This window comes from Anas acuta, chromosome 1, assembly GCF_963932015.1.
Source record: "Anas acuta chromosome 1, bAnaAcu1.1, whole genome shotgun sequence".
In the NCBI taxonomy this organism is placed as follows: domain Eukaryota; kingdom Metazoa; phylum Chordata; class Aves; order Anseriformes; family Anatidae; genus Anas; species Anas acuta.
Genome location: NC_088979.1, coordinates 134911732 through 134925467, shown reverse-complemented (window position 1 = coordinate 134925467; position 13736 = coordinate 134911732). Strand labels below are relative to the sequence as shown.

Here is a 13736-nt window from a genome sequence, read left to right as displayed (position 1 = left end):
CCTTGCTTGTGTAGTTTCAGAGTTTACACTTCCGAGTGTAACACACTGTAAACAAAGGAACTGAGTGATACTTTTATGGTAATTGTCCAAGGCTCGGAAGCAGAAAGCATTGCATCTCGAATGCATTGCACATAAATGCTGGGTATAGACACCCTAAATGTTAAGCAACTTTTTCCTATTTATAACGTCAGGCACGTTAACACAGAGAGCCTTCCTTAAGCTGTCTGGATATCCTTGTAGTTAATAAATACTTATGGAAAAAGATTCACAGGTAGTAGGCTCAATGTTTGCTTCACATGGTCTGAATCCAATGGTGTTTGCAAGCAGAAATGAGCTTGTTGTTGTTCTTCCTTTTTGTTATGCTCCCCTGTACTGTGGTTATGAAAATAGGGGAGTTCTTTGTCTCCTTGTGATTACCATGCTACAGACCTTTCTATTTCAGTGCAGTTGGCACAGTCCCTACCAATTTGCAAATGGAGTCAGACCTACCAATCAATGAATACAATGTGACTACTGTAATACCATTTGATTTTCAGTGTACTTTTAAGAAGATACTTTTCGAAGCGTAGGTGGGGAAAAAAAAAAAAAGCTATGGCTTAGTAATATTTTGTTTCCTTTGCAAACTGTTATAAACTTCTGAGAAAGTATATTAGCTTAAATAGAAGGAATGCTTTTTGAGTTTCAATATTTATATGAATAGAACAATAATAAAATGTTTTAAATATAAACAGACATGGAAAATGGCAATGTTCATACAGATTTTTTCAGTATCTTGTTACAGGATCACATTACCTAAATAGAATTACTCCCTCGTGATATAATCAATGTGGCAGAAATGGGATTATAGTTTTAATTCTGTTTATGAGGGCCATGTGTGAGCTCTTGATGTCAGATTTGAAAAGTAATCATATGAGAGACAGAAAATCTTAATCAACTAGCTATATAATTTTGTTTGATCAAAAATTATTTGTTTTCTTTCTCTGTGATACTGTAATGTAATTTTCTCATTTATATTTTCCCCCCTACCTGTTCCAAATGGAAAAACATTTTTTATTTTTTTTTAGTGTTTATGCCTCCAAAACATCTCAGTAATGAGCATTCTTCTCTATAAGTTGTCAAACAGTTCTAGCAGGTGGCTGCTGTGTTTGCTTAAACTCTTGAAGTTAAGAGCATGTAGAAGGTGACTTAGAAATATTTTCCTTTGATTGCTGTTATGTCAAAGCAGTGAATAATTTTTTTTGCTTGTACTCATAGTATTAGTATTAATTAAAATGCTGACACTGCAGAAATCCAAAAATCCTCTTGCCCACACAAGGATTAGGAGAGTAGATATATTAAAGTTAAGAACAATGGAGGAGTAGGAAAAATAATTTGTAAACCTTGTAGTGACTCTTATTAGATCAATTTGGAAAACACATTTGTGTTTTAATAAATCAGAAACTTAACTGAGGCTCAACAGTCAATATTTACCCTGTAGGTAATAGTAATGTTCATAGGTAATATAATTCCAAATTGGTTGGTGTGTGTGTGTGTGTGCGTTTATGGATTGTTAGATTTTTTTTTTTTTTGATTACCAATAGGATTCAATAGGAAAAAGATCAGCATTTGCATTTTTGAATGGTCCTCTCTGTGTCTCTATATATTTTTTCATGCATAAAAATGAATAATTTCTAATGTAAGGCTGTTGAAGATTTTACATTAATTATGATGTGAGAGTATTCTGGGAGTTTAAAAATGACTAAAACAAAACATGCAGGTCCAACTGTGTTTTAACAGAAAAAAAAAGTGCAACGATTTTCAAAATTCTTGAAGTATGTGTCCATCTTTCTTTACCCTTTAAAAGTAGTCCCTAACTGTTCATTTGAGCTGGAATAGTTATTTACTAATCTGTAGTAAATTTAATATAGTCTTAAGTCTTAGACTGCTTAAAGTGCAATTTTGGTTTGAGAATTTTTTTCCCTTTGGCTGATGGAAAGTTTAGCTTTAAGCTTGCACTGTGAGTATTTTATTTCAGTTTTCTTATAAATCTGTTTTCTATTTGTGTGAATTGTGGCATCAAATCCTTCATTTTTTGCAAATTTTTTAATACTGTTTTGTCTCAAGGAAAGTATTGTAACTATGAGAGAAACAAAATCTGTGAACTTGTATGGACAAAAAATAGTGTTTTACTAGTAGGAGGTATAGCTTGTTTTTTATTCTCAGTATTTGTTATGATGGATGAACTGACAAAGGTACCATTCACCAAGCTTAATATGGCAAGTACAACACAAAGTAATCACTGGAGAGCTGATATGTTGTTAGATGAAGAATCGCAGAGGAGTGGAGATGAAAATGTGATAAGGCTTTTGAGGCAGTGGAGCCTCAAAAACTCTCCCCCTAATCAGTTGCACGTTTATGTCACAGCTGAGGGCTGTCACTTACTCTTGCATTGCACTTAGCAGTGCTGACAACTTTTTCTTGTTTGTCAGTCATTCAGTCCTCCAGCTGGGGTCTTTTGTGCTGAATTCTGAGGTCATGCTTTACAGCAACTTCCTAAGAGTGCTTCAGAAAAACTAAAGAAGAGAACAAGTAAACTTAAGGGCTTTTTATGTTTTGATTATTTTTTTTTAACTTGATGATATACACTGTTGCACTTAAAGAAACATTAAGCAAAGCACCATATAGGCGAAGCATGCCAGCTGGGATAAATTGCTGAAAGTGTCAGCTAAGGGTAGCTCAATGACTGTGAACTTCTTGTCCATGTGGAAAAGGAGTTGTTAGTTTCAAGGTGAACTAGTGTGCTGCTGCTCAGTGCATCCCCAAGCAGGTGTGCCAGCCAGCCCATGGGCCATGATCATTCCAGGCTATCAGCAAACTTGGGAGCATTCCCGTCTCAGTTGGCTGAGGTGTGCAAGGTGTATCTGGTGGCTGCCAGCCTCCCCAGGCTCTGGGAAATGGGCTGCCTCTGCTACTGCACCCCAGCACCATGTCTCAGTGCTGTAATTCAGTGCAGGGACTTAAACAGTGCTCAGTCTTTCAGCAACATCATGAGGGGTTTGATGCAGGATTTTTGGTTTGTTTTCTTACTCTTAGAAACTCTGTTGGCAATAATGACACCAGAAAGTATGAAGGGTAGTGTTTGTTTTTGTCGTTGTTTTTGTTTGTTTGTTTTCTTGCCACTGTTTGGCTCCTCCTTATAAGCAACAGGATTGTGGCAGAAGGTCAGTGTTAGATGACAGTACTGCTGCGAGCAGATGCCTGATCAGGGAGCAGAACACCCTGCTCATCCTAGGCTGTTGTGAGCAAGACAGATTCGGCATATTAAGTTATGGATGGCTCTCTGTCAGAGTGGTGTCTTTTATCCCCCATGAGAGTGCAATGAAAGAGTAGGAGAGTCAGTGTTATGCAAAGATGAGCCAAGTCACCTTTTCCTTTACTGAGGTGGGCAGTTGACGTGCGTGTGCTACCAAATGCTGAGGCATGCTCTGATAATTTGGAAATGGTCAACTGCCAGCTTTTTAGATCTGTTGCTGACAAGCTGATTTCATGGGTGATGCCTGGCGTTGAGAAAGTTATTTGCATGGTATACACTGATGTTCATGGTGTACTTCAGTCATATGTGCTTTTGTTATACTGTGCCAGGTCTGCTGACTTTGTATTCCTGGACTTGGCATTTCTGTCCTTCCATGTACTTTTTTTCCTCATTCTTTTACCCCTATCCTTGCAGTTCCTTAGTAAAAGAAGTATTTTTCCTATTATTGAGCAGGTTAAACAATGATGTGCTGACTTTTATCAGCAGGTCTCGCCTTTGTCTCCACAGTTCTTATCTGGCCAAAGTCCTGCAAAACTAACAGTAGAGACTTGGTGCAGAATCCAGGTGCCATTGTTGTTGTTTGGTGTCTTTGCTTTTGCACGGATGTTTTCACTCTTCTCATTCATTGGCAAGCCTGGCTGTTCCTGTCACCTTTTGAATTGCCACCTGAACAGTCCTTGGATGTCTTTGGGATGTGGAATAAGCTTTAGGTTAGCTGAAAAGAGGAGAGAAGGACCTCTTGGAAAAGTTTGGGCTGCCTCAGGCTTGTTTACTAAAGTCTGATTGCCTGCAGTGTCCTGTAGGTATATTTGTGAGAACAAGGAGGTTTGGATAGAAGAGAGCTCTCCATTCACAGTGAAGGTGGAATGGGGACTACCGTGAAGTTCATTAGTCTGTGTAAAAACAATTGTGTAGGATACATCAGGAAGGATGTTGTGATGAGCCATATGGTGTAAATCCTGGTGCTTGCTGTGCTGAAATGCCTGTATATTTCCTGGAGATCTTTTTTTTTTTTTTTTTTTTTTTTTCCCTTGAAAATAGAAATCATCACTGGATGTGTTTATTGAGGATGGGTCCCTGATTTGGGGGGAAGCTTTGTTTTTCTTTGCAACATACCTCTCTTCTGATTGATATGTCTCCCAGGCTTTTATTCCCAATGTTATCTCAACTGTCCATGACGACACTTACTCACTACAAGCACTGCATTCAGTTAGTTTTCCAAAGAACAATGAAGTCTTGATTTCTGACTGCAGCTCTCCCCCTGCTCCCACATGAGGGGTGGAACCAAAAGTCACAACTCCTGACAAATCTTTTCCTTCTTGCTCCTCCAGGCTGACCAGCAGGATTTGAATACGCACTGAAACTAAATACATAGAGTTCTTTTTAAGCATAAGCAGTGATGGAGAAACTTGAAACCTGGGGAGGAAAGGAGAGTCCTCACAATTTGACTGTGTCAGAACACTCTCCACCGAGAGAGTTTTTCTTACATTCTTATGTTGGCTGTCTGTGGGATGTACTGGGAATGGGGAGGACTGTAGTACATACAAGGAGCTTTCTGTGCAGGATGGCTTTGAGGAGGTTACAGTTACTGGTCTTTGCTGGTTATCTATACCCACTCCTCCGCTTTTTTTTTCCCTTGCAGTCGGTATATGGATGCATGTTAATCTATCACAGTGCCTGGTAAATTCTCTGTGCTTTCTGCGCCTCATCCAAGACGGTGTGTGTTTGCTTGGTGCATCTCATCACTGTGTCTACTCTTCTCCAGTTTTTGTTTGCTGTCCTTGTGGCAGTGAGCATGGCAGTACTGGTTCACCATCAGGTGCTCAAACTTCTTCACTGAGACATTTAAGAGAGGGAGTTTTCTCTTTCTAGTTTGAGGACATCTTCTTCCAATGTAGCAATCCCTCTGCTTATTAGCAGTGGCCTTCTGCATGGATACTTTGTCCATAATGCGTGCACCTGCCGAGTATGACTGGCTGGGCCACATTGGGATTCTGGCAAAGGTTGCCACAAATTTTGGTGGCCACCTCTCATCTGGCCTAAATTTTGGGTTCACAAACACCTGGTTCAGCTAATTTGTCAGAGCTGATGTAGCCCTGCCTTTCCCTGTTGTGCTAGTCTTACGTTTATCTGCTTTTGTTCTGAACTGGTTCTGGCTGACAACTGGCTGAAAACTGCTTTTTGGTGGGTGAGGAAAGGGTACGGTAGCTTTCTGCTAGTTTAGCTCCCTGCGTTGTCTCGCTGTGGTATTAGGTGAGTGCTAGTGCCAGTGCAAAAGAGAGGTTGGAAACCTACAGCTGAAAGTGGAGCTGAGGAGAAAGGATGTGGCTGCAGTCACATCTTGAGCAGATCTAACAGGCTGCCAATAAAAGCAGAGAGAGCTGCTCCCCCTTCCAGCACCCTGCTGCTCGCCTTATGTTAGTTTTGGATTTTGCTGGATCTCTTCTTGAGTTGATTCAACTTGCTCACCCAGTCAAACCTTTCACTGATGTAATATTTGAATCAGCTTGGGAAAGGGCCCATAACTAAGTGATGGGGTAGAACAGCATAGCTGAGGGTTGCGAATGAGGAAAAAAGGAGGTTGGGGAAAATGAGGTGATACTAATTGTCTTAACCAGGCTAAAGTCCCTATGAGTGAAAGAGAATGAGCCTGAGGAAGGGTAATGCTGACCTCACGACGCCCAGAAGTGTTATGGATGGATCACCAGGAGTGGAAAGAAAGCAAGTAGGAACTTGTGGAAGTGGCATCTCAACTAGTTAAAGAAAAGTACAACAAATTCAAATAGCTTCAAGTTTCTTCTTGAATATTAAAGAAATAAACAATAGTATTAAAAAGTTGAAAAATGATTTTATTTGTTAATTGATTTTTATTTCTACTGCTTCATCCCTTTGCATCCTGTGGGCTGCAGTATTTTTAAGCCACAATTTTTGTTGTGGTTCAGATGTGTTAAACCTTAATTTGTGTAACTTTTGTAGTCTCTAAACAAATATTTGTTCTTGCTGGTGGATATAAAAAAAGGCTATTTTGAAACTAAGTCTAGCTTTTACTCTGTATTGGGTACTTTCCCCTAGTTAAAAGAATAAACTACATGTAGGCCTCTCAGGTGGTAGATGACGTGATAACTTTCACTATGGTTTCAATTGCTGATTTCTAAGATGGTTGTTTTTCCTTTTGCTTTAAAAGAGTGTAAGTACTTCTTTTCAATGTATTATACTTTGATGCAGTTAATATGTGTATTTATGATGTATATCAAAAGGAAAAGTAGAAACATATGTAAAGAGTTCAGCTTTGACTTCTTTAAAAAAAAAAAAAAGCAAATCTGAATTGCATCTCCTTGCCCCATTGCAACTTAAACTGTGAAATAGTTGCGTAGCTATGAAAGGAATTTCTCTTGGATTTCTTCCCTTTAGTTATTAGTATAGTTCATAACTGTGTTATTCAAGACAGCATTGTTGGGTCCTGTGTCTCTTTCAGAGTGAGTTATATGGAGCAGGATGGGATCTTCTGCCCCAATTCTCCCTTTGGCATTGCTGTTTGAGTCAAGTAAATAGCAGAGATGATACTTGGTACTAACGCTGCCAACTTCAATAATTAGATTTTATAGGATATTGAAGCCTTCGTGTTTTCTGGGAAGGGTTGGAGAGGGTGGGAGAACAAACCTGTTTTTTATTATTTTGGTGATGCATACTTCATTCCTGAATGTCGCAACAGATTGGAAAGCTTAATATCCTCATCTGCCAGCCCTGTGGAATGCGCTACAAGTTGCAGCTTTGAATCAATCTGTATGAAACTGCTCATCCTAAGTGTAGCTGTGTTCATTCTGAGCTGTCACTCAAATAACTGATATCATTCATGAAAAGGATGCTTTCTCCAACTGTTCCTTGGCCAGCTCTGAGCTCCAACAACGAGTGAATAACCTATGCAGTGCAGTTGTGTTAGGCTCAGCTGTGCCTTCAGGCCTCAGTGATTACACTTGACATGCCTGGTGTTCCAATTCACTGCATGCTGTGTGCATGGGTACTCTTGCTCTGTGTTGTACATAATAATGGAGCCTGTACTCATTTGTGCCTGGATTTACCTTTTTTCAAATGCTGGGCATGCTGTCTTATTAGAGAGAACTCTGCCAGTTGGCTGCATATTTCACATGGTGCTTTGGGTGACATTGAGCTGGCTATTAATGAGATTTTTCAAGTCACAATTGTATGCAAGCTTTAAAAAGTAGATTATTGTATTGCATGTCTCTTTTTTATCATTCTCAGTTTACCACATAGGTTTTTTTTTTTCTGGAAATGCAGAATGGAATTTCTGCATTTCTGGAAATGGTTGCTTTGTAAGCAACCTGCACTTAAGGAAACTCTACTGTGATTCATTTTGAATCTTTAGGATATGGAAAATTATGCAAGGAAGGGAAGGAGATAGCAAAGTAAGGTAATAAACATACTTAATAAAAGGTTTCTGCTTTCTGATTTAAAGATGTCTACCCCTTCTCCATAGAAATATAATCTCTAAACTGAATATTTTGCTGCACAATTAAAAACTTGTTTTCTGGTGGGGGAGTACAAATTTAACATCCTTAAAAACAAAAAAGCTCCCCCCTAGCTATTCAGGTATCTTTCTTCTAAAGTTGGCATGAATCAATTTATATTCAGTACTTCTAAATTTAGGCAGACAGCCTGAACAATTTAGTTTTCAAAAAGAAAAAGAAAGAAAATAGCTTCCAAAGATATAACAGCACTTGTTTAATTTGTTCAGTTAGAGGTAGATTAAGGAACTTCTTAGTTCCTTCAGCTTCTCCCAGTACACGTGGCAGTGTCTTTGATAAACAGTTTTGCAGTAATGAGGGGAGTAGCCTGCTCCTGGAAACTAGCTTTAGAATTTTCTAAAGCGTGTATTTGTTAGGTGTTAGTATTTCTAATTTCAGTGTGGGATTCTGAATGCATTGTGATTTCTCATGCAAGAACTGTATCTGTTCTGGCAGTGTAGCCATTTACATTCAGACAGGCACATCTTTGGCTCTGAAATTAGGGCTTTGAGTTAGGACATACATCCTGCTAGAAATTTAATATGCCTGCTTATCCTGACAAATAAATCTGGAGGATTTTTGTTAAATTTGTGTGGTGGCAGATAGACAAGTGTTCAGTATGCCAACTACTCTATGTCTAGATGCTGCTGTACAGCTCCACTGCTACAGTGACTGAGTAAACACGGGGAAAAGTAGATATGTTTAGTGGTAAAAACTGTGTACCTTATGTAAAAGTAGGAATGAGGACAGAATTTTCATAATGTTATATATAGCTTGTGGTTAAGGAGAATTAAAGGGGCATATTACATTTAAAAAAAATGGTTGCTTCATGATTGCTTCTTTCCATTAATTGTATTAGTCAGGTGTCATGTATGAAAAATGTACTGACCGTGCAAACTGATACAGTAAGCAAATAAGAGGAGTGGAGCTGAGTTTGAAATAACTCACTGTGGTTCACTCATGTAGGTGTATTTTTCTCCCTATCTCTTCATACCAATATTGACACTTAAATATATATATATTCCTTTAATTTTCTCTGTGCTTTTTATTTGTATGTATTATATGTAAAATATCCAAGATACATAATTTCAGAGAGTATCAACACGCACACATGTCTTTGATAGCCTGATATGGATTATGCTTTTATAGAAGCTTGTGCGGTGTATATTACTAAATTCTGGCAATAAATAAATAAATATTTTTGCTCTTGTGGGCCAGTACTGAGTGCTTATAAAGCTGCTTTAACCTCATCTTTCATATTCTTATTTAAGCATCCTTCTGTACAGAACAGTGTCATTTGGGCACTTCAAACCTCCATTTTCTTTGTTCTCTGCCTTCTTCTTTAATCTCATTTTAATAATGCACAGCCCAGAATAATGAGCTGCCCATTACCAAGTTACCATCTTGAGTTGTAGCACAGTTGAAAGACTTCGATTTGAGTCTGTGCTTTTCAGTCAAACTTCAAAATGTCCCCCCGCCTCTTTTTTTGTTCTCTTTCCCTTACATTAGTAGTTGCGCTATGACGGTATGTCAGGCCATAAATTGTCCTTAGTAGGAGTGTTGTTAATGCATCTGCCTGTCCCCCCACCCCTTATTTCTCCCACTTGAAGCTGCCCCGCTGTTGCTGTATGCAAACCGACGTGACCTGCGCTTGGTGGATGCTGCACATGGGAAGGAGAACGCCACTGTGATCGTGGGCGGCCTAGAGGACGCGGCAGCAGTGGACTTCGTGTTTCTGAAGGGGCTGATATACTGGAGTGATGTAAGTGAAGAAGCCATTAAACGAACAGAATTCAATAAGTCTGGGAGTGTACAAAATGTGGTCATCTCTGGACTTTTGTCACCTGATGGGCTGGCATGTGACTGGCTGGGAGAGAAATTATACTGGACAGATTCTGAAACAAATCGGATTGAAGTTTCCAATTTAGACGGATCACTGAGGAAAGTTTTGTTTTGGCAAGAATTGGATCAGCCCAGAGCAATTGCCTTAGATCCTGCAAGAGGGTAAGTCTTTGTCAAAATACTTATGACTATGACCATTTCTTCTACGGCTTGTTTGCTAAGTGATTTTAAATACTCGATGGAACTGTTATTGAAGTTATTCTGATTCATTTTGCATTATTTGCTTCTCTATTATTGTGCCTTGAAAATAATTTGCACTTCTGGAAATGCTTTTATCTTGGTTTGTGAACAACTAGAAATCATCAGGCATTCAAAAAAAAAAAAAAAAAGAAAATTATTTTGGCAGTAGTGCAGATGATAAACAGAAATTCTAAGGTGAAAATGTGTAATCTGCTTGAAAAGCCATCAAAATGCCTGTAAATAGGCTTGTTCATCACTGCAGTGTCAAGTAACTGATTTTTTGGGAACGTTATTCCTTGTTAATGTTTATGCTTTATTGAAACAGCAAGAGAAATTAGACAAATAAATGCACTGTACTAAAAATATTTTGAGACGTGTTTTGGAATTTAACCAAAATTAACAGCAAGGTTGTTCTCTTCACTCTTCAGGGAATTTATCGGCAAAAAAAAAGGGGGGCTTGGAATAGACCACTCTAGAACAGATTTGATTGTTCCCATTTCTCATTTCAGTCTCTAAATGTGACTTACAGTGTCATCTTTTTGTTCCAATTTTGGGACTAAGCTGTTGTTGACTAGTGGAATATCTTTGACACTGTGTAATCTTCTTACAGTTCATTTATTTGTAGTGTAGATATAATTATACTGTCTTTTTTTCCTGGACAAATAGGAAAATGAATCTCTTGTAATGTCATGTCAAGTAAGTTTTTCAGTCAGCTGGTTGGGGGGAGAAATTAATGCATTATTTTCTTTGCAAAGATGAGGACTGCTTTATTTGCTTGCAGCTTCTTTATATTATAACCTGTTAACTTGTTTGGGTCTTTCCTTCACAAAAGATTTTTTTTTTTAATATTTTGTTTGTTTGTTTTGTTTTTATTTTTTGTCCAAAACATGGCTTCTTTCCCAAGCTTTGTAGGAATGCTATATCCTGAATATTTTCCTCTCCAGTTTCAGTAGGCCTTTGATGGTATATTAACAGGAAAAATGTTTCATTTGCATTACTTATATTTTTAGCTTTGGAAATAACAAAAAGGATAAACTTATTCTTTTCCTCTCTCTTTACTACTTAAAAATTAGAGCCAGTGATAGCACAAGTTTATTTTTCTAGATTCTAAAACCATTTAAGTATATAAGAAAAGATGCAACAACTTGTGCCCCTTTCACCCACCATCCCAAAAGTGAGAGAGATGGGAGGAAAAATAGTCAAAATGTTTTTGATTTGTCTTGCAACCAGAGAGATGGTGATCCTTATTAGTAAGGAACAACACACTCTTGTCAAGCTGGTCTTTTTTAGTAGAGTATTTGTATTTTTCAAATATACCCAGTAATATGTTCAGTGATCAAAACTAGATGATTGCATACTCTTGCACTCTTTCAAAATGCTTAGCTCAAAGAGAAACTACAAGAAAAAGAGTGAGATAGATCAAAGGTAAAGTGAACTCATAACTTTTTCCATACTGATGATCTGTTAAATCAATAGAGTAAACACTTCAATAAACCTGAATTTAAAAACAAACAAAAAACAAAACAAACACTGTAATTGAAAGACAAGATTTTTTTTTTTCTTCTTCTAGATCTTTGTAGAAGTCACTTTGTAAGTTGTTATATTAAGGGTATGTTTTAGGGAGATAGGAAGGTAATGCAGTAATATATCCACTTTCTGTCTTACCATACTGCAGTATGTATGTGTATGTATGCAGTATGGTATAAATAAATAAATAAATTGCATTCCTTGTATGCAATTTTTTGGCAGAAAACCTTTCAGCTTTAAATAAAGCTGATCACATTGCAGAGTTTCCTCTAATGCTTGAAATTATGGGTGGAAAGGTGTGTTTAAAAAAAAAAGAAAAAGAAAAAAATCCCCAAACTGTTCCTGTATGTGTTCTTCTTTCACTAATATTTACACTTTCTTCTAGCCCTGTAAATATCTTTTGGTTTCACACTGTTGCCTGGCAGACAGTGGTAGGAATAAGCCATAAAAGGATCTACAAATAGTTAATGAAATATGAAATTTGGAAAAGCAAAACCCCTTTCATTTTTCTGCAGTCTAGTCCATCTCCTCTTACGCACAGTTGATGATTTTTCCAGATACAGATTTATGAACTTGTGCAATTCATCAAAATAAATGATTTAGCAGCAAAATTTACACTAAGATTGTTATTACTCACAAGCTCCATTTTTCACTGAAGTTTGACAAATATAATTGCAGATATATAAAGTATTTCATGATCATGTTGAATTTAGTACCAAAATGTATTTGTCTGTTCTGTGCTTGGGTATGTATGTGTATCTTCTATACATATTTTTCTTACTAAAAACACGTGAAAGTCTGCTTTGAAAAAAAACTTAAGAACAATATAAGCCAGCACAAATATGCAGTAATGAATAATGTGTTTTCTTGGCAGTGTCCCATGTAGAAAAAAATAGTGTTTCACCAACCCTCTGGTCTTTTCAGCAACCCGTCTGTTGTAGGATACTTAGCCATTGCTCTCTGAAGGTCTTTACCAGTACTTACTCTTCTGAAGAACGTGACTCTTCTTTTTCGGAGCATACTACAGCAACAGTAATGGTATTAAAGAATAACTAGTTTGAGGCCCTTTGCTACTACTGCCAAAACCATCTGTTAATTGTATGTGAGGTTATATGTGTAATTGTGAAATAGCATCGTAGAAATTAGACTTGACGCTCATGTCTGCTATCAATAATAAGTAATACATTCACTAATGGAAAATATTTCTCAATTGATAGTTGCGACACAGCCCCCAAGTCTAATTTTTACTCTGATATTTTTCTCCAGGAAGTCATCAGAATCTGAAATGTCTGGACTGTTCTTACTGACCATCTCCTGTGTATGTTCTCAAGTTGGAGCTTTTTATTTCTCTTTTTTATATGCTACAACTTATTTTGCAGTTTATCGTTTTGTTTTCTTGACAGTCAATTAAATATTGTGTGTGTACACATGGTAAAGAATGAAGAGGAAGGGAATGGGGTGCTTGTTCAGCCTTCTGAAGTGGACTGAGGGTTTTCAGGGCTGGTTCAGGAAGGCTTCTAGTTGCTTGTCATCCTATCTGAAACTGTATATTTCTGAACAGTGTTAAACATAAGACCCTCTTAATAAGATCAACAACTGTGCATAATGCATACTCTGAAACTTCATTATTGACTTTTGCCAAGGGAAGAAGACCGGGTCGTAGACCACTCCATGTGCAGAAGAGCATCATGTTTAGGAATGGCTTGCATGAAAATAGAGCACGTGGAAGAGAGGTTTTTCTGCTTCAGTATTTATGATGGGGGAAAAAAAAAAGTCATATCTATTCAGATTCTTGAGCAAGTACTGCTTGAAAATGCAGTATTGTAAATTTGTACTTCTGTTTTTTCTTATTTTACTTGTACCGCCATTTTGTCCTCAGGGAAAAGACTTCATTATCATCATTACCGTTCCTCCCCAAATTGCCCTTTAGACAACTTGATCAGCTTTCTTCATAGGAAGCACTATCAAAATGAACTGGTTTTTCTCACTTCTACATGTACTGTTCACCCCAAAGGGAATGTTAAGTGCCTTCTAGAAGTGCTGACTAATTGCTTACTTTTCAGGACATGTTTTAAATCAAGTGACTCTATAGAGTTACTTTAATTGTTCAACTCTTGTAAGGCTTTCAGGTTGTAAAGGTTTCAGTTAATGAATGGAATTAAGAGTACAAAGAACTACAATACTTTTTATGACAGCTGAAGTTGATTTTTGGAATTAAGTACTTTACATGTTGGGGAAGATCATCAGATTCAACGTGCAACCCTCCCCCAGCAGACATTTCAATTTTTTTCATCTAAAATCTTTCCAGGGAA

At 37.5% G+C, this 13736-nt stretch overlaps 1 protein-coding gene across 2 annotated transcripts in view; it reads left to right on the top strand.

Moving 5' to 3' along the window:
• LRP6 (LDL receptor related protein 6) overlaps positions 1 to 13736 on the top strand; it is a 125488-nt gene that overhangs the window by 5113 nt on the left and 106639 nt on the right. The window contains exon 2 of one of the 2 annotated variants that reach the window (XM_068658492.1): positions 9426 to 9819. The exons of the other annotated variant lie outside the window; for it this stretch is intronic. Coding sequence (XP_068514593.1) covers positions 9426 to 9819 — 394 coding nt within the window. The remainder of the gene's footprint in view (positions 1 to 9425; positions 9820 to 13736) is intronic. 2 annotated transcript variants of the gene reach the window in all.